Genomic DNA, 24886 nt, shown 5'->3' on the forward strand with positions numbered 1-24886 from the left:
TTTTAAGGCTTTGTTTGCCTACGCTGCATCCAGGTGGATTCCAAAAATGGCATTGCTGCATCCAGGTGGATTCTTTTGGCTGCATGCGCAGCCAACATTCTTTTGGCTGCCTCGCACAGCCAACATTCCTTTGAGGCACTCACAGGTCTTAATAACTTCAAATATTCAGAGCTTTATTGTTATAAAACATCCGTCTTAGGGTTACATCAGTCAATGTTTCGTACCTCGCAGGGACCTTTGTCAAAACTGTATCTAATTAAAGGAATAAGGAAAATATAATTTTTATTACCCCTAATTTTTGGTAACACACCTACAGGGTTGTTGTCCAATTTTGTAGGATATATGTATGTAAATATTTATTCACAATCTGAAGCAGTTTTTCTCAGAACATTAATACGTCAAACAATCAAGCATTGTCAAATCAGCACTTGGGCTTTAAACATAAAGGTTTCTATTTTTAAGGGCATATCATATTGCTTTATACTAAAATCTGTGTTTTATGTGTATACATAAATTAAAATAATATTCGTCATTGGGCCCCCGACTATGCAGATATACTGTTGTTTAAGGCTTAAGATATATTCAAAGAGAACTGATACACTTGTATACCGTTCGTGTAAAGGGCTTTATGTTCAAAGGGTGAGCAGGGGTTTGTTTGAGCCACTCTTAAATAGCGATGTGAGATTGAACGCTGATAGACATGACATCATCAGCAGTACGACAAGCACATGAACCAAGTGGTACATGTAGAGTCGTTGTCATGGAGACGTTTCACGCCGCAACATTAGTTGCAGGGAAAGAAACAGATATGTTATTATCCATATGATGCTAATCAATTATGCAATGCTGGGGTGTTGTGTCTTAGATGCACAACTTTGCTGCGAATCAACAGACTAAAAAAATAATAATAATAGTGAAAATGACGGACCAATTAAGAGCCTAATATATATATATATAAACAAGGGATACTTGAATAAGTGTGCTAACGGTCTAAATACACGACAGGTTAATATTTTATGCAGATAGGTGTCAAGTAAAGCCTTTTCAAGACATATTTGCAAAAAAACTAAAACGAGTAAGAAATATGCAGAGTATTAAATATAGCCGGGGTTTCCGATGGGCAAGCATATCCATACATTGTATTAGTATATAAACAAACAGGGGGGGAAAACACACATAAGTATTGGGGCATATTAGTAAAGAATGACGATTCAATAATAACGGATTTAAACAGTATACATGAAACAAGAGATCTACACAATACTTTTACAGAGCAATACAGTGAATATGGTGTAATCCACAATTAAACTCTTTCAAACAATTCAATTTTGTAGGTCTATCTAACCTTCTGAGGATATTCAGGTGATACGTATCATTTTTAAACGACCCTAAACTTGCTAGATGTATAGGAAGAGGCATATTGGTCAATTATATATATTTACAGGTTGTATTTACAAATTACATCTATATAACATATGAAAGGTCCATTATATGGTCAGTAGAATAGTGCATAATCAATGCTTGTGTTTAGTCCTTTCGGTACCAATGTGTTCAAACGGTTGATCCAATGGCCTTCTCTTTTGAGTAGCTCAAGATTTCTATCACCTCCTCTCTTTAGTGGAAGGACCCAGTCTATAAGAACGGTTCTCAGCATCGCCACTGTGTAACCATTTTGCATAAAATGGCATGCCACAGGTTGATTACTCTCTTTGTCCTTGATGGCCTTCCTGATAGCGCCTGGCTAACCATTGAAGCGCACTCGGAAAGACTTACTCGTCTTCCCCACATAGAACAGGCCACATGGGCAGATGATCAAGTATACTACATATTCTGTGGTACATATCATCCTATGTTATATCTGAATTGTTCTGCCACTATGTGGATGATGGAATTTAGGGCCAGTTATGAAGGAGTTACATGTCAGGCAGTTGCCACAGCTGTAGCATCCCTTTTTGGGTGTTGGTAGCCATCTGTTATGTCTTGTATCAGGTTCAAATTATGTTTTGACTAACATATCTCGAAGGTTGCTGGTTCTATTATATACCATTATTGGTGGTGGTTTATTGAAAAATGGAAGAGTGGGATCCTGGTTTATTATGAACCAATTATCTTCTATTATCTTTCTTGTGAATCTGCTGGTAGGGTTGAATGCAATCATCATGTTTAGACGACCCTCTATGTATACTTCTATTTCTTTATAGCCTCTCTGAATGAATTTCATTTTCATTTCAATAAGTTGTTTCTCCTTGTTGAGTTTATCACTATTGTTGCAAATTACTCTCAACATTTGAATTCTTACAATTCCTTTCTTGAGGGCTGCCGGGGTAAAACTATTCGATGTCAATAGAGAGTTCCTGTCCGTTGGTTTCGAGTACCAAACAGCGCCAATTTTTAGTTCTAGATTCGTTATATCCTTGTAAATTTCAATATACAAAAAGTGTATTCTTTGTTTGTTGTACTCCATTTTGAATTTGACAATGCATTGTCTATTCTATTGAACCATTCAGGTAGTTCTTCTTCTTGCCCATTTCAGATTAGAAAGACGTAATCTATATCGATATATGATGATGTCCTCCATGTTCCTTGAATATACAAATTGGTTTTTAAACCAGGCCATGAATAGGTTGGCATATGCTGGTGCCATGTTTGAACCCATAGCTGTTCCTACTTGTTGAAGGTAATATTTATTTTCATACTTGAAATAATTATGCATAAGATATAAGTGTATAAGATCCAGGAGGAATTCAATTGGTGGTCCACAATACGTGGTATCTTGGATTAGAACTCTTTGGTTGCATGATGCAAATATTGTGAGGAATAATGGTGTACAGGCTACTTACATCAAGTGTGACAAAGAAGCTTTCAGGATTGATGTTCTGAATAGTACTCATGTCTTTGATCAGAGATTTGGAGTCCAGTAGAAATGATCTGGTCTTCTTGACCGTCTGTTGTAGGAAATGATCTACAAACTGTCCACTGGTTGGAAGAGTGAACCCCTGGCTGACAATATCAGCCTTCCAGAAGGGTTATCTGTTGACTTGTGAATTTTCGGTACTCTATAGCTAATGGGGCATTTTGGATGTTATGTTGTAAGGAATTCACTTAATTTTTAATCTATTAATCTGCTGTTCACCGCCACTGTGATGACGCCATCAACCAGTTACTTAAAGTTACTGGTGGGATTGAACTGTAATTGATTGTATACTTCTGTGTCTTGAAGTTGTCCCATAAGTTCTTTTCTGTAATAGTCAGAGTAAAATGACAATAGCTCCTGCCTTATCGGCAGGGCGTATGACTATTGATTGATCCTCAGAGAGATCTTTTAACGCTCTTCTATGGGCAGTATTAAGGCTCTGTCTCCTATTTTTGTACCTTTTATTCGTTTTTTCAACCTCTTGAGTGCATATTTTGATGAATGTTTTTATAGCAGGATGGGTATTGTGGGCTTAAATTTGCTTTTCTTAGAGTATCAGCTCTCTTTGAATATATCTTATGCCTTAAACAACAGTATATCTGCATAGTGGGGTGCAATGACATATATTATTTTATTTTATGTATGCACATGAAACACGGATTTTAATATAAAGCGTATCAGTTATATACCTATGGATTCAATATGATACGCCCTTAAAAATAGAAACCTTTATGTTTAAAGCCAAAGTGCTGATTTGACAATTTTTTATTGTTTGACATATTAATGTTCTGAGAAAAATTGCTTCAGATTGTGAATAAATATTTACATACATATATCCTACAAAATTGGACAGCAACCCTGTAGGTGTGTTACCAAAAATTAGGGGTAATAAAAATGATATTTTCCTTATTCCTTTAATTAGATACAGTTTTGACAAAGGTCCCTGCAAGGACCGAAACATTGACTGATGTAACCCTAAGACGGATGTTTTATAACAATAAAGCTCTGAATATTTGAAATTATTAAGACCTGTGAGTGCCTCTTCTTTCACAAAGTTTCTACATACATACCATAGAGAGCACCCATATATATATATATATATATATATATATATATATATATATATATATATATATATATATATATATATATATATATATAAATAAAAGGGGCTTCATTATATATTTCTATAACATTCAGATAAATATTTTCAGCAATGTGTAAAAAGGATAAAGAGGCAAGTATTGGGGTTAGGAGATGTTCATTAATATATTTTGGTTAACTTTAAATATGTGTTTGAGCATTGTTTTCTAATCAGTTGTGACAGTTTCATGTGTTTAATCTAGTCCTTAAGTTGTCTGCTATACTTCTCAGTATTCATAACTACACATCCTTTTTCAGCTGGTGCTATAATGATATTATTAAATGCTGTTACATCTTTAATTTCCTGTGAAGAGTGTTGCAATTTTTCATTTTATGCATTTTGGAAATAAAATTGGGCCCTTTTGCAAAAAAATTCTATGTAAGCATCCAAGCAGCAGGTGGTGGGATTCAGTTTGATTATTGTTTTGTTTTTTTTTCAAATTTCATTGTATGACTGAATGTTAGTCTTAATAATAATTTTTTTTTAATCTTTGTAGAGGCTAAGTGGTGCAATGATACATTGGGTTAACTTCTATAGTTTTCACCTAAATATGACAAAAAAATTAAATGTTCTAAAGTCAGAGAGTGCATTTTTGTAATAATTCATACAACTGTACATAATCTATTTACATACCTTATTGAATCACTAAAATAAATGCCACTTCCAAGGTTTCCAATATCAGTCCTCTGCAGGCCATGGTCTTCCACAATTACTTTTGGTAACAATAATCCACTAATCAGAAAAAAAAGGAAAATAGAAGAGAATAATAAAACGTCTACAGATACTGTCAATATGTGCGCTACAGGAAACCGCCAGCGATTGTTTACTAGGTGAGTGTCACTCCTGACTGGGTCACTGCCTATGCCCTACTCAGGATATGCAGTGCACTAGGGTTCTTGTGGAAGATGAACACATTTATATACAAGCATTAGTACACTGTGTACATTTAATTTGTATGCGTCGCCATTTGTTCCCTTGTCTACACAATTTAATTATCTGTACACATGCTAGTTAGCCAAGTGATAACATAGTTGCCACCTGTCCTGTTTTTCCCAGGACAGCCTCCCTTTCTGGCTTCCTATTCCTGCCTTAAGTCTGTCCATTGTTCATTTTGTCTGTATTCATTTTAATAATATTGTGCGCAGTGCAGTACTCCCACCACAGAGGTTGTTGTGGGTTTTGATTTTACTCTATTACTAATCTGTGGTATTTTTCTTTAGTCTTCTTTATCTGTTTTATTAAAATTAAGCAGTGTGTAGACAGGTATCAGGTAAGGGGAAGTCATGAGATGTGATATATAATACCAGGGAGGGTAGAAGACAAGGGATGAAGAAGGAAGGCATCTCAATAGTGTTGCACAATTAGGAACAGGTTTAATAGCCCCTATCTATATACTGGGGCTTAAAGGGACAGTATACACTCATTTTCATATAACTGCATGTAATAGACACTACTATAAAGAATACGATGCACAGATACTGATATAAAAATCCAGTATAAAACTGTTTAAAAACGTACTTAGAAGCTGTCAGTTTGGCTCTGTTGAAAAGGTAGCTGGAAAGCCCACTGCAAGTGGCAAATAAGACACTCCCCCCTCCCCCTTCTTTTGCATATGCAAAGACCCTTTACACAAACAAGAGCAAGCTGGAGAAGGTAGCTGACAGTATTCACATAAAACTTTGGGGCTTGGTTAGGAGTCTGAAAATCAGAGCAATGTTATTTAAAAATAAACAAAACTATACATTTATTTAAAAAAAAAAACTTTATGGGCTTTATAAATAGATCATCTACAAAACATTTATGCAAAGAAAAAATGAGTGTATAATGTCCCTTTAAGACATCAAGCTGATCGTGGAATTCAGAGAACATACAAAAAAAACCTACTTGTGAAATTTTTAATAGTGTTTTAGCAAAAGTACAACATTAAAGGGACATGAAACTAAAAAATTTTCTTTTATGATTTAAAAGAGCATGTTATTTTAAACAACTTTCTACTTTACTTCTATTATCTAATTTGCTTCATTCTCTTGATATTCTTTGCTGAAAATCATATCTAGATAGGCTCAGTAGCTGCTGATTGGTGGCTGCACATAGATGCCTCGTGTGATGGGCTCAACCATGTGCATTGCTATTTCTTCAACAAAGGATATTTAAAAAATGAAGCAAATTAGATAAAAGAAGTAAATAGGAATGTTTTTGTATTCTCTACCTAAATTATGAAAGAAAAATGTTGGATTTAGTGTCCCTTTAAATACAAATCCTCAACATATCAACATATATTGTTCTGCATTCCAGCAGCCCTAACACAGTAGTTATCCTGTTAAAGGACCAATAAACACATGAAATGTGTATTCCGTAATCCAGAAATATAAAGGACCAATAAACACAGTAGAATTATGTAATCCAGAAATACACAATAAAAAGACAATGCCATAGCACAAACTCTAAATTTCAAATTATTAGTAGATTCATGTGACAGCTATCAGCCAATTACAGACGCATATATATGTATACACTGTGAACTCTTCTACATGCTCAGTAGGAGTGTGCATAAATTGATAATGGAAGTAAATTGGAAAGTTGTTTAAAATTGCATGCTCCATCTGAATCATGAAAAATACATTTTGACTTGATTGTCCCTCTAAATATATTGAGGTGATATCACTGTGTAACATCTAATAGGGTGCTTTGTGGTGTCCTGCTATACAGATGCTGAAGGGTTAATAATGTAACCTTTACTTGTTGTAAATGAATTCTTCCTATAACAATTATGTGCTTAAAGGACTAAGAACAGTGCAAAAACACTGCAAGGGTTAAACCCCACACACAATTAAAGGCAGTTCCAGAGCAGGAATACACTACTGCAAGATACCTGAACACATATGGGAAGCCAAAGACAAACGATAAATGTGTGTAGCCACCAATCAACAGCTAACTCCCAGTAGTGCATTGCATATTCTTTTCAACAAAGTAGCCCAGAAAACAAAGTAAATCTGATAATAGAAGTGAATTTAAAAATGGCATGCTTTATCTGAATCAGTTTAACTGTTACTTTCCTATCACTTTAAGCAATCAGTATGAATGAATTACAATATTAATATTTATTCGCTTGTTTTGGGGGTCTGAGTGGGTGGAGCTATGCAAACCATAAAAGTGTCCCTGAAATTTGTTTTCCAAATGTTGACAACTATGTTATATAATTCGGTATAATTAGACACCATAATTATTTCGCTTTTCTTTTTTATTATTTAGTTGAAAAGGTATTTCTTGACATTTTATCCTATATAAACTATAAGCAATAGCTGCAATAAGTCTCAGTTAATTCATCATTTTAACTTTTAATTTAAAAAGAAAAAAAATCTTCAAATTGTTGCTAAACATAACAGATAATGCAACTTTTTTCATATTTTTTTTTCTAACCTTTTCCATTCAGTACAAAACAAACAAATGTAGACGTTTTTACCGAGAGAGGATTCCAACAAAATTCCGTGCTGAAGATGCATGAAGCAAAGGCTTGATGTTCCCAAGCTTGCTGTGAAAATCCGTAGCTTCACTTAGTCTTCCAATGCGATAAATGTTTAGAATATCAAAAGAATTATCACTGTACAAAAAAGAAAGGAAAGAAAAAAGCACAATGTTTTGGATCTGGTTTTAAATTATTATATATGATGCAAGAAATCAATCTTTCTGTCTTTCAAATGTAAGTTTTAATATACAGGGGAGAAATCTTAAATATACAAATATATCACACATATACAAACATAAGGAACAAAATAAACAACATATCACGTAAACATTTCTCACAAATTCAAACTTAATTGGAAATAATGGTATAACACCATACCATCCACCTGATATGGAGATGAAGGGATTGGTGTGTTGCAATTTGTGCATAGTCTGTATAGAAATATGTACTACAGAACACTGCTACATGCACTCCACATTGGGACTTCAATTCCCACAAGCCTCTGCTTCAAAATGTTTATACTATCATGTCTTATTGCTAGCAGTTTGCTTCTATGGGACATTCTCAAAATATAATATAGTATAATGTGTAATAACATATAATTCAGGTACAAATCCCCAAATCTCGAATGTCAATATCCAGATTTTTTTTTTATTTACAGTTTTCCCCACCAGTAAGTCACAGGGGCCTATTTATTATGGTGTGAGCGGACATGATCCGATATTGCGGATCATGTCTGCTGCACATTCGATAGGGTTGATTTCTGTCCGACGCCTCAGAGCAGATGGACAGGTTATGGAGCAGCGGTCTTTAGACCGATGCTTCATAACTTTTGTTTCCAGGCTCGCTGGAAACACGGGGAAGCAAGCTCCATACGGAGCTAAAAGGGCCATAATACCCAAATGTTTAAACACTTTAAAGTGCTGCAGCATAACTGTAAAAAGCTGACTAGAAAATATCACCTGAACATCTCTATGTAAAAAAGAAAGATATTTTACCTCAAAAGTTCCTCAGTAGCCACCTCCCATTGTAAAGGATTTCTAAGCAGCATTTTAGTGTCTCTGTCCTGGGACAGCTGAAAGGATAAGCCTCGTGAACTCTCATATTATTTCACCAATCAGGTAACGGAAGCTTACTATGAAATCTCATGAGAGTTAAGTCAAATCTCATGAGATCACAGTAAAAGAGTTCATGACCTCAGCACTGCTGATGCTGATTGGCTGCTGTTCATTTCTTCATTTTATTTTTTTATTTTTACCTGCAGCTGGGAGTAACTGAAGTATAACTTTTTACACAGAACTTACTCTGCTGAGCTGAGGAAATTGTGAGGTAAAATATCTTCTTTTTTTTACATGAGATGCTCAGGTGAGATTTTCCTGTCAGCTTTTTATAGTTATACTGCATCAGTTTCAAGTGATTTAGCATATGAGTATAATTTCCCTTTAATAAATATGCCCCAAAATCTTCTCTGCCTGCATCTTTGTTTTTTTTTTGTGTTTTCTAAAATGCAAAAGCTAGTCTATAGTTATTTAAAACAATACTATTACCTTTCTGGTTACAGTACTATACTATCTTTCTGATGGTAGTAGTACATTAAAAATGATATAAAAACAGAATTTATGCTTACCTGATAAATTACTTTCTCCAATGGTGTGTCCGGTCCACGGTGTCATCCATTACTTGTGGGATATTCTCCTCCCCCACAGGGAAAGGCAAGGAGAGCACACAGCAAGAGCTGTCCATATAGTCCCTCCCAGGCTCCGCCCCCCCAGTCATTCGACCGACGGTTAGGAGAAAAAAAGGAGAAACTATAGTGTGCCGTGGTGACTGTAGTGTATAGAGAAAGAAATTCTTCAAACCTGATTAAAAAACCAGGGCGGGCCGTGGACCGGACACACCGTTGGAGAAAGTAATTTATCAGGTAAGCATAAATTCTGTTTTCTCCAACATTGGTGTGTCCGGTCCACGGTGTCATCCATTACTTGTGGGAACTAATACCAAAGCTTTAGGACACGGATGAAGGGAGGGAGCAAATCAGGTTACCTAAACAGAAGGCACCACGGCTTGCAAAACCTTTCTCCCAAAAATAGCCTCCGAAGAAGCAAAAGTATCAAATTTGTAGAATTTGGACAAAGTGTGCAGAGAAGACCAGGTCGCTGCCTTACATATCTGATCAACAGAAGCCTCGTTCTTGAAGGCCCATGTGGAAGCCACAGCCCTAGTAGAGTGAGCTGTGATTCGTTCAGGAGGCTGCCGTCCGGCAGTCTCGTAAGCCAATCGTATGATGCTTTTCAGCCAAAAGGAAAGAGAGGTAGCAGTAGCTTTTTTGACCTCTCCTCTTGCCAGAATAAACTACAAACAGAGAAGACGTTTGTCTGAAATCCTTTGTTGCTTCTAAATAGAACTTTAAAGCACGGACTACATCTAAATTGTGTAACAAGCGTTCCTTCTTTGAAACTGGATTCGGACACAAAGAAGGCACAACTATTTCCTGGTTAATATTCTTGTTGGAAACAACCTTTGGAAGGAAACCAGGTTTAGTACGCAAAACAACCTTATCTGAATGGAACACCAGATAGGGCGGATTACAATGCAGAGCAGATAATTCAGAAACTCTTCTAGCAGAAGAATAGCAACCAAAAACAGAACTTTCCAAGATAACAACTTGATATCTATGGAATGTAAGGGTTCAAACGGAACCCCTTGAAGAACTGAAAGAACCAAATTTAGACTCCAGGGAGGAGTCAAGCGTCTGTAAACAGGCTTGATCCTGACCAAAGCCTGAACAAAAGCTTGAACATCTGGCACAGCTGCCAGTCGTTTGTGTAACAAGACAGATAAAGCAGAAATCTGTCCTTTTAGAGAACTCGCTGATAATCCCTTATCCAAACCTTCTTGGAGAAAGGAAAGGATCCTAGGAATTTTAATCTTACTCCATGAGAATCCCTTGGATTCACACCAACAGATATATCTTTTCCATATTTTATGGTAATCTTTCTAGTCACAGGTTTTCTGGCTTGTACCAGAGTATCTATCACAGAATCCGAAAACCCACGCTTAGACAAAATCAAGCGTTCAATTTCCAAGCAGTCAGCTGGAGAGAAACTAGATTTGGATGTTCGAATGGACCTTGTACTAGAAGATCCTGTCTCAAAGGTAGCTTCCATGGTGGAGCCGATGACATATTCACCAGGTCTGCATACCAAGTCCTGCGTGGCCACGCAGGAGCTATCAAAATCACTGAGGCCTTCTCCTGTTTGATCCTGGCTACCAGCCTGGGAATGAGAAGGAACGGTGGAAACGCATAAGCTAGGTTGAAAGTCCAAGGCGCCACTAATGCATCCACTAGAGTCGCCTTGGGATCCCTGGATCTGGACCCGTAGCAAGGAACCTTGAAGTTCTGACGAGACGCCATCAGATCCATGTCTGGAATGCCCCATAATTGGGTCAACTGGGCAAACACCTCCGAGTGGAGTTCCCACTCCCCCGGATGAAAGGTCTGACGACTCAGATAATCCGCCTCCCAGTTTTCCACTCCTGGGATGTGGATCGCAGACAGGTGGTAGGAGTGATCCTCCGCCCATTTGATGATCTTGGTCACCTCTCTCATCGCCAGGGAACTCCTTGTTCCCCCCTGATGGTTGAAGTAAGCAACAGTCGTCATGTTGTCTGATTGGAATCTTATGAATCAGGCCTTTGCTAGTTGAGGCCAAGCCCGGAGAGCATTGAATATCGCTCTCAGTTCCAGGATGTTTATCGGGAGAAGAGACTCTTCCCGAGACCATAGACCCTGAGCTTTCAGGGAATCCCAGACCGCGCCCCAGCCTAATAGACTGGCGTCGGTCATGACAATGACCCACTCTGGTCTGCGGAAGCTCATTCCCTGGGACAGGTGATCCTGAGTCAGCCACCAACGGAGTGAGTCTCTGGTCTTCTGATCTACTTGAATCACTGGAGACAAGTCTGTATAGTCCCCATTCCACTGTTTGAGCATGCACAGTTGTAATGGTCTTAGATGAATTTGCGCAAATGGAACTATGTCCATTGCTGCAACCATCAACCCTACTACTTCCATACACTGAGCTATGGAAGGCCGTAGAACAGAGTGAAGAACTTGACAAGCGTTTAGAAGCTTTGACTCTCTGACATCTGCCAGGAAAATCTTCATTTCTAAAGAATCTATTATTGTTCCCAAGAAAGGGACCCTTGTTGACGGAGACGGGGAACTTTTTTTCTATGTTCACCTACCACCCGTGAGATCTGAGAAAGGCTAGAACAATGTCTGTGTGAGCCTTTGTCTTTGAAAGAGACGACGCTTGAATTAGGATGTCGTCCAAGTAAGGTGCCACTGCAATGCCCCTGGGTCTTAGAACCGCTAGAAGGGACCAGAGCACCTTTGTGAAAATCCTTGGAGCAGTGGCTAGTCCGAATGGGAGAGCCACAAACTGGTAATGTTTGTCCAGAAAGGCGAACCTTAGGAACTGATGATGATCTTTGTGGATAGGAATATGAAGATACGCATCCTTTAGATCCACAGTAGTCATAAATTGACCCTCCTGGATTGTAGGTAAAATCGTTCGAATAGTTTCCATTTTGAACGATGGCACTCTGAGAAATTTGTTTAGAATTTTTAAATCCAGAATTGGTCTGAAAGTTCCCTCTTTTTTTGGGAACTACAAACAGATTTGAGTAAAACCCCTGACCTTGTTCCACAGTTGGAACTGGGAGTATCACTCCCATCTTTAACAGGTCTTCTACACAATGTAAGAATGCCTGTCTCTTTACTTGGTTTGAAGATAAGTGAGACATGTGGAACCTTCCCCTTGGGGGTAGTTCCTTGAATTCTAGAAGATAACCCTGAGAGACTATTTCTAGTGCCCAGAGATCCTGAACATCTCTTGCCCAAGCCTGAGCAAAGAGAGAGAGTCTGCCCCCTACTAGATCCAGTTCCGGATCGGGGGCTACCTCTTCATGCTGTCTTGGTAGCAGCAGCAGGTTTCTTGGCCTGTTTATCCTTGTTCCAGCCTTGCATTGATTTCCAAGCTGGTTTAGTCTGGGAAGCGTTACCCTCTTGTCTAGAGGCTGCCGAGTTGGAAGCCAGTCCGTTCCTGAAATTGCGACAGGAACGAAAATTGGACTTATTCTTAGCCTTGAAAGGTTTATCTTGTGGGAGGGCATGGCCCTTTCCCCCAGTGATGACTGAAATAATCTCTTTCAATTCTGGCCCAAAAGGGGTCTTACCTTTGAAAGGGGTATTAAGCAATTTTGTCTTGGAAGATACATCCGCCGACCAAGACTTTAGCCAGAGCGCTCTGCGCGCCACAATTGTAAACCCTGAATTTTTTGCCGCTAACCTCGCTAACTGCAAAGCGGCGTCTAAAATAAAGGAATTAGCTAAGTTAAGTGCGTAAATTCTGTCCATGACTTCCTCATACGGAGTCTCCCTACTGAGCGATTTTTCCAGTTCCTCAAACCAGAACCACGCCGCTGTAGTGACAGGAATAATGCACGAAATAGGTTGAAGGAGGTAACCTTGCTAAGCAAACCCTCCAATTTTTTATCCATAGGATCTCTGAAAGCACAAGGGGTCGCCTGCGCGGGCATAACTGGTATAGACACAGAAGGAGATGATGTATTACTATGTCTACTTCCTTCATCTGAGGAATCATCCTGGGCAACTTTACAATTTGTGACAGTTCTGTCCTTACTTTGTTTGGACGCAATGGCAAAATTATCACACTATATTTGAAGGGGGAACCACATTGGCTACCATACATACAGAACATGATCTATCTGAAGGTACAGACATGTTAAACAGGTTAATAAACTGGTTAATAAAGCACAAAAACCGTTTTAAAACAAAACCGTTACTGTCTCTTTAAATGTTAAACAGGGCACACTTTATTACTGAATATGTGAAAAACTATGAAGGAATTATCCAATCTTTACCAAATTTTCACCACAGTGTCTTAATACATTCAAAGTATTGCACCCCAATTTTCAAGCTGTTAACCCTTAAAATATGGAAACCGGAGCCGTTTTTAATTTTAACCCCCTTACAGTCCCAGCCACAGCCTTTGCTGCAACCTCACCAATCCCAGGGGGGTATAAGATACCAAATGAAGCCTTCTAGGAACGTTTTTAGTGGATTTCAGACCCTCACACATGCAGCTGCATGTACTGAACTCAAAATTAACTGCACAGTAATGGCGCGAAAATGAGGCTCTGCCTACTACAGAGAAAGGCCCTTCCTGACTGGGAAGGTGTCTTAACAAGTGCCTGGTGCTAAAAACGTTCCCCAATGTTATAAAAGTGTGAAATACAACTTCAAACTGCATATAATACTTAAATAAAGCAATCGATTTAGCCCCTAAAAGTGTCTACCAGTTTATAGCCCATAATAAGCCCTTTATTCTGTTTGAGACTAAGAAAATGGCTTACCAATCCCCATGAGGGGAAAATGACAGCCTTCCAGCATTACACAGTCTTGTTAGAAATATGGCTAGTCATACCTTGAGCAGAAGAGCCTGCTAACTGTTTCCCCCAACTGAAGTTATCTCATCTCAACAGTCCTATGTGGAAACAGCAAACGATTTTAGTAACTGCTGCTAAAATCATAATCCTCTCACAAACAGAAATCTTCATCTCTTTCTGTTTCAGAGTAAATAGTACATACCAGCACTATTTTAAAATAACAAACTCTTGATAGAAGAATAAAAAACTACAACTAAACACCACAAACTCCTCACCATCCCCGAGGAGATGCTACTTGTTCAGAGCGGCAAGGAGAATGACTGGGGGGGCGGAGCCTGGGAGGGACTATATGGACAGCTCTTGCTGTGTGCTCTCCTTGCCTTTCCCTGTGGGGGAGGAGAATATCCCACAAGTAATGGATGACACCGTGGACCGGACACACCAATGTTGGAGAAACTACCTCTAGTTTGCATGTATAAGCTGTATTGTAAAATGTACATTTAGCCTAAATGATGCAAATATTCCAAAATCCAAACTATTCTGAAATCCAAACAAAGCCGTTTATAATAATTAATCTATTCATCATGGTGGTGTTTCTCAGACTTCTCAAAGGACATTTTTGCAAAAGCAATGTGAAAGTAATACTTGATAGCTACATTAATGAAGAGTACTTAATAATTGTTTTCAATTATTATCGGCTAAAAATAACATAATAAATGTTATAATTTATTCATTTCCATAAATAAACATGCAATTTGAGCTACTTCTTATTAAACCAGGAATTTAGTATTTTTAATATGTGAACCACGTATTTGTAAAAACGTTAACATTAAAAAGCCCTGTAATCTGCCAAGATAAGCAGCGGAAAAGATGCTCAAATAGGTATTCCAGAGGTCAAAACTATAGGGGGGGAAACCATTCCAAAAACTGGTCATAATGCCTGTTTAAAGGGTGTTTTTGTGTGGATTACATTCCTGCTGTCTCTAAATGCTAATTATCTGTAAAGTTAATGCAAAGTAAAGCCGAAGGACTAAAAGACTATAACCAGACTTTAACTGACATCACTAATGGTGGGATTGGCCTGGGAGTTATGCTATATTATACTCACATTATGCAGAATAAAAATGAGATTATAATAATATTTTAGTTGCACATTACTTAGGATGTTAGTTGCTATGAAATAATTAAATTTAACAGTATGATACACAAATTTACAAAATTTGGTACAAATACACATGCTTAATTACCTAAAGATAAGCGTGAAACTGCTTTTTATATAAAAAATACAGATGTCTGTTTTCTGCTCAGTTACGCTGAGGGACACACAAAAACACTGGTGGGTCAAAGGGGGTTGTGCATTGGGCAGCCTTAAAGGGACAGCCAAATCCAAAAATTATATTGTTTCAAAAGATAGATAATCCCTTTATTACCCATTCCCCAGTTGTGCATAACCAACACGGTTATATTAATAAAAAATTTACCTCTGTGATTACCTTGTATCTAAGCCTCTGCAGGCTGCCCCCCTGATCACATGACTTTATTTATTATCTATTCACTTGCATTTTAGCCAATAAGTGCAGTGTCATGAACAGTTTCATGAGAGAGAGAACAATGTTATCTATGGCGCACATGAATTAGCAGTATCCTGTTGTGAAAAGCTAATAAAAAGCATGTGATAAAAGGCTGTCTGTGGTGGCTTAGAAACAGGCAGACATTTAGAGGTTTAAATGTCATAAAGTATATTTATATAACAATGTTGGTTGTGCAAAGCTGGGGAATGTGCAGTAAAGGCGTTATCTTTTTAAACAATTTTTATAACCTAAAATGTGAAAACTCTACAAAAACAAATAGGCAACAATTTGCACAGTTTTTTTTTCCAATTGACTGACCCCTGTGTTGGTTTAAGGGACATTAAACACCTGTTAGTTTTGTGTACAAATTGTTCTTGTCCAATTCCCCCTAGAGGGCCCTCCACTTCCAAAATCTGTAATTAGGTCAGTAACCATGGTTATTAACCTGCTTTCACCCAAGGTTCTGCTAAAGATTAGGCCTCTTAGTGGGCTCTAGGGCCTGGCATTGGCAAACACTAACCTAGGCTTTCAAAATACCGCTAATTGTCTAACCATCTGTTTGATTTGTACCATGGGCAGGTTACAGAATTTGCTTCTTGGCTTCCCTAGGGAAAATGGGACAAGCACAATTTTACACAAAGGCAGGAGATGTTTAATGTACATTTACAATACATCTACAAACCCCAACCTAAATGCAATGAAGTGCAGATTGACAGATGTCATCATTTACAAGAAAATTAGTGATATATAAAGTGAAAGGAAATCTACTATTTCTCTAAAAACACAATAATTAATAGGTACAGGATTTCATATCTTTTTTGGCAATTTTAATTCCTAGTTTAATAAATTATTTTCTTCACAGTTTTTAAATAAATACTCAAATAATAAAAACGGAGTATTTTGTACAGCCCCAAAGCTAAGAATATTTTTATATTTTTAAATGCATGAAAAAAAATAATCAAAAGAATATTATTTTGTAACGTATAAAAATTATATGAAATTCGAATTTGTGTTGACAAATCAGGTTTAATTGGAACTCAGCAATGCTCTTTTTTTTTACGTATTATCTATGTCTTATTTCATTCTACACCAGTAGAGCTGAGTAGTCGCTGCTTAGACCATATGTGGCGCTCTAGTTGCTTTAAGCTGCTGTCAAAAAAATATTCGGAATTCAAAGAAAACAGCAATACAAATATTAGATTTAAACAGAATCTTATCACAGCAGAATTTCTTCACAAAAAATGAAAAAATGAAAATGAGGCTGCAACCAAAGCAGGTTTTTGAAAGACTCGATTTGTTCGTCACATATTTTTAATTTCATCAATAAAAAAAATTGTGGAAATGTGTTTTCTCATCCTTTGCTTTGCCTATTACCCTACAAATGTATTATGTGGCGCTTTACAGACCCCTGAACCTAATCTATTAAAAGGATATAAAACAATGTTCCTTTAGTAAAAAAAAACATCAAAGTAAACATGAAAAGAAACAGATACTAAAGATAAATTACTGAGCAGACATGCTGAGAGCTTAACTTGCATTCTGCCTCTTCTGAGCATGGGGAAGAACTGACTTTTTGTCTCCCTAGCTTTCACTGAATAGTAAACCAGCTCATGCTACTCTAGAATATTTATGACATCAAACTAGATATGCCTTCTTGTAGAGACCACAGTCATCTTGAGAAAGAAATAAACACTGCATAAATTAAAAGTTAAAAAAAAAAAAAAAAAAAAGGTAAAATCATATCACTTCCAGTTCTTTGAACAGGCACTGTGCCTGAATGCCGGTGCATGGGTTTTATGGACATATACTCCGTATTCCCTGTACACTTTAAAATCTACTAATAAGGCAGTTAAAGCTTTTACAAGAAACATTTTTGCAAATACACATGTATTGTAAAAACACACTTATGCATTTTAATTTTAAGTGGAATATATGTTCAATTTCAAAGTTAAACTTATGTATATGGTGACGGATATAGGATCAAAACAATTTTATAACTGGGAAAAAAAGTACTTACCTGTGATTACTCTCTAGAATCTGCTTTTTCACCTGAAGAAACTCATCAGAACTCTGGTCAACATGCTCTATTCTGCATCTCAGCGCTTGGTATTTGGCCAAACAGCTGGGATTGTGTTGGTGTAGGTTTGTTTCACTAATGTTTACCATGTCTCTGATGAGCTAAATGGACATAAACAACATTGCTAATTATGACACAATTCCCTCAACTTAAAATCTTGAAGAAATCCAACATTTTTATCTTATTTGTTCACTTAGACAGCAGTTATGAGTACTCTGCAATGTCTTTGTACTTTAAGGGATCAGACACTCTGCAGCCCTTATCAGACTAGTATTTGGGAGGGGGAAAACTCATGTTTTACTACATGACAGTACAAGCAGTAAAAATTAGAATAATAAATAAGATAAGCTATAGTCTTGTATTGATCTGAAGCACAACAATAGGATCAGAATGTTCCTTTTATTCATTATATTAGTCCTACACGGGGCTACCTAGGTGCTTTGCTTGTGAATGCGCACGGCACTCTTCCTTATGGGTTATGTTACCAGTAATCTATCATGCTCAATATGGCACTCTGAAGTAAGTCGCACAGTGGTTGCAGGACTAGTAGCAGCAGTGGGAGCACCATCCTAGCCAAGAACACAACTGAGAAGCTGCAGCTTTGAAATATGAGGAGTAGGTAAGCGTTGCTTTTTTAATACCCATAGATAAATGAGCTTGTAGGTTTGTCAGTTATGCGCTAGTGAACAATTATCATTGCGCATGTGGGCGAGACTGCACACTGTGTAATTAATATGCATATTTTGCGCATTGCTATAGGAGAACTATTAAAAGAGAAGGGGCATGTACAGAGCTATTACTGTGGCAAACAAAGTTGTGAATATTATTTGGAAATAAGCTATGCTTTTAAAAGTGCAAACACATTATCATTAGTTGGACTACATAAAGCTGTGTTTTATTTTGAGGACATGAAACTAAATGTACTGTCCCTATAAACTGGTTTATTTAATCCTTTTTTTTTACTATTTATTGACCTTTTTCTTGAGTTGAGTGCTTTGTATAGCAGTTTTTGTACATCTTTTTATATTTGACTATTTGTGCATTAACAATGACAAAATACTGATTATATTAACACTGTTTTTGTTCTTTTTTTAACCTATATAAAATTATTTACAACAATAACAAACAATTAATTAACATGCAAACTGGTCACTTGATTAAAATTCAAATGATTAAAAAAAATAATGTTTACTTGGCATAGATCTTGTTTTTTTGACAGCATCTTCTTATCAATGTTGTTCAGTACATGTTCCTTATGAGGAATAAGACGATAAAACTCAGTCATCATTTTTCTTATATCATCAGGGTTTTCTGCTTTGTGCAGCGCATTTCCTACTCGAAGCAAAATACCTTCAGCCTTACTCACCTGTACATTAAAAAGGGGAGAGAACAGGTTATATTAACAAAAATGCTCCAAAAAGTAAAATGTCATATAATGGTAATTTGTATTCTTATTTATTTAATTTATACTTTTTCCTTCAAGAGTCTAATGGGACTTGGCTTACATCGTTCAGGCTGATGTTGTTTACTGGACACCGAAGCACATTGTCAAGATGACCAAGAGCATCTACCCACATAGATTCGACAAATTGTCTGACTTCTGGAGACAGTTTAGTAGCATGAATTGCTTCCTCAAGGAGGACCTAGATAGATAACAGACAAGAAAAACTCATGGAGGAGTGTCACAAAGAATGATAGACATATTTATGATTAGATTAATAAATGATAATAAATTTCCATCAAAACATCAGTTTCCAGGATTTTCTTTTCTTTATAAACTTTTTACACACCTCAATGTTTACTTAAATTCTTCTCCAATAATAGGAATTCTTGATGTCACTGTATATCTCAATAGCCAACCCTGTTACTATTTAATTTGGCTGTGCAGTAAACAACCTTTTTTAAATGTCATATAGGTGGGTTAGGTACTGGAGTGTTTGTGATGAGAGTTATTTGTGCGTTAAAATAAATGTGGGAGGATTACCCACAAGGGTCATAAAGAGATGTTGTTTTCAATTGAGGCAGATGACTCAGAGGTTAGATTTAAGGGAAGGCTGCAGTGGGGTGGAGAGGGGGTGGGATCTGGTTAGCCATTTAAAGGTATCGAGGTGGGTGGAAATCACAGTTAACTGGAAAAGGGATTGATTGGAGCACCAATTACAGAGATGTTGTAGGAGGACACCAAAGATAGGTATTATTGTAGCTGGGAGGGATAGGGTCAGCCACGACAAGTAACTTTGGCAAAAAGAGGTTGTGGTTAGGATTAATTGTGATGGGCTAATCGGGCCTGTAGGATTACAGGTTTAGTGTGATGGGGAGTTCGTGTTATTTGCAGCATTGTGTTTGGCACAATGGTGTTGGTGTTTTTTTATGCTCAGAGGGGTAGGATGAGCATTTGTTAGGTTTAAACTGCATAGAGTGTTTACTTAAAGCAGACATAGAATACTGTCACTTTTATGTCATAGCAGTGCCTAGAAAAAGAAAATTTATGCTTACCTGATAAATGTATTTCTTTTTTGACATGATGAGTCCACGGATCATCTTAATTACTAATGGGATATTCACTTCCTGGTCAGCAGGAGGAGGCAAAGAGCACCACAGCAGAGCTGTTAAATAGCTCCTCCCTTTCCTCCCACTCCAGTCATTCGACCGAAGTTAGGAAGAGAAAGGAAAAGCCAAGGTGCAGAGGTGTCTGAAGTTTACAATAACCCACAGCCTGTCTCACAAGAATAGGGCAGGCCGTGGACTCATCGTGTCAAAAAAGAAATAAATTTATCAGGTAAGCATAAACTTTCTTTTCTTTTTTAAGACACGATGAGTCCACGGATCATCTTAATTACTAATGGGATCCAATACCCAAGCTAGAGTACATAGATGATACGGGAGGGACAAGACAGGTAACCTAAGCGGAAGGCACCACTGCTTGAAGAACCTTTCTCCCAAAAGCGGCTTCAGCCGAAATAAAAGTATCAAATTTAAAGAACTTCGAAAAAAGTGTGAAGAGAGGACCAAGTTGCAGCCTTGCAAAACTGTTCCACAGAAGCTTCATTCGTTAATGCCATGAGGAAGCAACAGCCCTCGTGGAATGAGCCGTAACTCTTTCTGGAGACTGCGGTCCAGCATTGTCATATGCAAAACGTATGTAATGGTACTCATCTTATCGACCTTGGAAGGATGAAGGGCTGAGTCGGCCCAGCCGGGACTATTGGACAGACTTTTGTAGTCAGGGTATAGCACCAACGGAGCTACCTCACTGCATATACTCTTCAGTCAAAATGAATAGAAGTAGCCGTAGCCTTCTGTCCCTTACGTTTTTTCCTGAGAAAACCACAAAGAAAAAAAAGTAACGAAAATTCTCAGTCGTCTGCAGGAGAAGACTTTAAAGCACGGACCACGTCCAGATTGGACAGAGTCGTTCCTTCTGAGAAGAAGGATTAGGACACAAGGAAAGAACAACAATCTCCTGATTAATGTTCTGATCAGAAGTAACCGTAGGAAAAAATCCTAATGTAGTACATAAAACTACCTTATCTAAATGGAAAATAAGGTAAAGAGACTCATACTGTAATGCTGAGAACTCTGACACTCTACAAGCAGAGGAAATAGCAACAAGAAATAAATCTTTCCAAGATAACAACTCAATATCTATAGAATGCATAGGTTCAAATGGAGCCCCTTGAACAACCTTAAGAACTAAATTCAAACTCCATGGAGGAGCAACCGATCTGTACACAGGCCTGATATTGACCAAGGCCTGACAAATGATTGTACATCTGGAACATCCGCCAGACGCTTTTGAAATAAAATAGACAAAGCCGAGATTTGACCCTTTAGGGAACTTATCGATAAACCTTTCTCCAATTTTGGAGAAAAGACAAAAATATATGAATCCTAACTCTACTCCATGATTAGCCCTTGGAGTCATACCAATAAAGATATCTATGCCATATTCTATGGTAAATCTTTCTAGTTACAGGCTTACGAGCCTGAATCATGGTCTCTATGACCGAGTCAGAAAAACCTCGCTTGGATAGAATTAAGCGTTCAATCTCCAAACAGACAGCTTGAGAAAAACTAAATTTAGGAGAAGTAAGGACCCTTGAAGTAGCAGGTCCTTCTTCCTCAACGGAAGTCTCCAAGGTGGCAGAGAAGACATGTCCACCAGATCTGCACACCAAATTCTGGCTGGATCAGTGATGCCCTCTCTTGCTTGATTCAAGTAATGACCTGAGGAAGAAGCGCAAACGGAGGGAACAGGAATGCTATACAGAAAAACCAAGGAACTGCCAGAGCATCTGTCAGTTCCGCCCAGGGATCCCTGAACCCTGCCCCGTATCTCGGGAACTTGGCACTCTGCCAGGAAATCTAATTCCGGCTGACTCCACTTGAGAATCAGGCCCCCTAGGGTGTGGATTGCCGACAGGTAGCAAGAATCGGCCTCCGCCCACTGAACTATATTGGAAACCTCTGTCATCGCTAAGGAACTCCTCATTTCTCCTTGATGAGTGACGTAAGCCACTGATGGTATGTTGTCAGACTGGAACCTAACAAACTGGACCGAGGCTAACTGGAGCCAGGCCAGAAGAGCATTGAAGATCGTTTGCAGTTCCAGGATGTTTTAGGAAGAACCGACTCTGACTCTGAGTCCAAACACCCTGAGCCGAGAAGACTGGCGACTGTTGTCACAATCACCCAAGACGGTCTGCAAAAGCAGGTTCCCTGGGATAGATGAGCCAGAGACCACCACCATTGAAGAAAATCCCTTGTCTCCTACTCCAGAGTTATTCGAGAAGACAAGTCAGAATAATCTCCGTCCCACTGACTGAGCATGTTTGACTACAGAGGTCTGAGGTGGAACCAAGCAAACTGGATGATGTCTATTACCGCCGCCATCAGCCCATTTACCTTCATGCACTGGACCACTGACGGCCGAGGAGTGGACTGAAGGACTAGACGAGTTTAGAAAATCTTTGATTTCCCGACTACTGTCAGAAATATCTTCATTGATGGGATCTATATTATTCCCAAGAAAGAAATCCTTGCACTTGGGACCAAGGAACTCTTTCCTAAATGTACCTTTTATCCCTGAGATCTCAGGAAGGATAATACCATGTCCGTGTGGAAACTTGCTTGTTGGAAGAATGGCACCTGGACTAGTGATGTCGTCCAATTAAGATGCCACTGCAATGCCCCGTGGCCGAAGCATCGCCAACAGCAATCCCAGAATCCTTTAAAGAAAAAGTTTGTAGTTGAACACAAGCTTCCTTACTTCCAAGGACAGCCATACATGGTACAACACAAAGTACCATCACCTGGGGGTGGATTTTAAGAAAACTGAAATGATTCCAGCAAATTCCACCATTGTCAATAAACTGACCCTCCTGGACCGAATCCAGACCCTGGTTCTGATTGGAAGAGGAATTATCACTCCCAGCTCGTAGAGGTCTCCTATGTAGTGTAAGAACGCCTCTCCTCCTGTCTGGTCTGTCTACAATCTTGAAAACAGAAACCTGCACCTGGGAAAAAGTATTGAACTCTAATTTGTATTTCAGGGACACAAAATTCCCAAGTGATCTGAAATCACAAACCCCAAGCTTGATCGAAGAAGGAAAAACCTGCTCCTGTCCTTGATTTAACAGCAGGAATCGTGGGCTGTTTACCCCTATTCTAAGCCTGGCAGGGGGTACCAGCAGGCTTAGACTCCTCCTGCTTGGGAGAAGGAGGGAAAGTATTTCCCCAGAAAACTCGGAAGAACTGAAATTATCTCTGACGTCCTCTCGCTTATTTCTTATTCTGTATATTAACAGAACAACTGCAGACCAAGATCTTAACCATAATTCTCTGCGGGTCAGTATGGTAAAGCCTGAATCCTAGTGCCCATCACTCCTCTATAGTAAAGGAGATTACTCACTTAAAGGCCTTTATCCAAAAGAAACAGACAACACATCAAACCAGTACTCCGCCGCACTGGAGACAGTAGCCCTACCAACCGCAGGTTATCCATTTAAACCCTCAAACTCCGTCATAGGGTTCTATTCCTGCATCAGTTCCAAAATGACTACTATCCACTATGGGAACAGGATCTCCCTACTGCAATGACTCTGTTATAGAGTCTGCTATATAATACATCCTATTTAATCTAGGAAAGGAGAAAAAGGTAATAACCAGATTCTTGGATGCCTGGGCAAATATCCTTATAGCCCTATCTGGTATAGGAAATACATCCACCATGAAGGGCGCGTCACAATATTAGTATAAGTAACAGGACTCTCTAGGATAGACTACGCCGGTAGAGACGGAGTCGCCCATGGTAGTCAAAAACCTCTTTAAGTAATCAATAGAAGTAATTAAGCTACAACTAAAAGAAAAAAAACCTAAGAATCAGATAGGGAAACTACCCCATCCGAGTCCAAGAATTCCCTCAGAAACTACCAAAGTAACTTCCTCTGTCAGGTTACATGGAAAAAATAGCTACTACTAAACAATCACACGTAACTGATTGAAAAAATATCCTCTTGCACTTTTCCCTACAGAGTGGGAAAAACAGACAGACAATGTTTGAAATGCAAAGTACCTCCAAATGGAGAGTGAAAGGAACCGCAGGGCACTGCATGTGGGCTATAAATGTTGTGGTACTCTACTGGAGAAATTGTTGGCATAGCTTGACCCTTGACAATAGGCTCCTAAACAGCATGAGCCTTAGAAGGAGAAGTCTATCTTTATAAAATAATTTTCTCACAACAGATGAGAAAACATAAAGGATTGAAGGTACTATTATATGGTCTACAATCTTGAATCAAGCTCAAGACAAGGGAACCTCTTGGTCCATCCTGTCTACAGGATGAGATAAACAGAAGTAAGCAGCTTAAATTTTCAGAAGAAAAAAATTATCACATAAAAATGTTACTGTTTCTTTAAATTTTAAAACACAATATTTTATTTTCATGTGCAGCAGGAAGGTAACTTAGCACGCAGTTACTGCCCAACCTGTCAACACCTCAGCATACCCTGCTGAGGTATCTATTTGAAAAACGTTACTGTTCCTTTAAATATTAAAACACCATTTTTTATTTTTAGGTGCTGCAGGAAAGAACCTTATCACACAGTTACTACCCAACCTGTCAACACCTCAGCAAATCCTGCTGAGGTACCTATCTGAACGTTACTGCTTCTTTATAAAAAAAAAACTTTATTTTGTAAAAACGAAACCCTTACAAAAACGATGTCAATAGACTCCTAG

The 24886-nt window shown here is 38.2% G+C and overlaps 1 protein-coding gene across 2 annotated transcripts in view; it reads right to left on the reverse strand.

Annotated features, from left to right (window-relative positions):
• PARP4 (poly(ADP-ribose) polymerase family member 4) overlaps positions 1 to 24886 on the reverse strand; it is a 516705-nt gene that overhangs the window by 386974 nt on the left and 104845 nt on the right. For both annotated transcript variants that reach the window (XM_053708536.1, XM_053708535.1), the window contains exons 8-12: positions 19152 to 19289; positions 18839 to 19012; positions 17587 to 17747; positions 7522 to 7659; positions 4692 to 4790 (exon numbers count right to left, since the gene is read on the reverse strand). In XM_053708536.1, coding sequence (XP_053564511.1) covers positions 4692 to 4790; positions 7522 to 7659; positions 17587 to 17747; positions 18839 to 19012; positions 19152 to 19289 — 710 coding nt within the window. The remainder of the gene's footprint in view (positions 1 to 4691; positions 4791 to 7521; positions 7660 to 17586; positions 17748 to 18838; positions 19013 to 19151; positions 19290 to 24886) is intronic.

Source organism: Bombina bombina, chromosome 3, assembly GCF_027579735.1.
Source record: "Bombina bombina isolate aBomBom1 chromosome 3, aBomBom1.pri, whole genome shotgun sequence".
Lineage (NCBI taxonomy): Eukaryota > Metazoa > Chordata > Amphibia > Anura > Bombinatoridae > Bombina > Bombina bombina.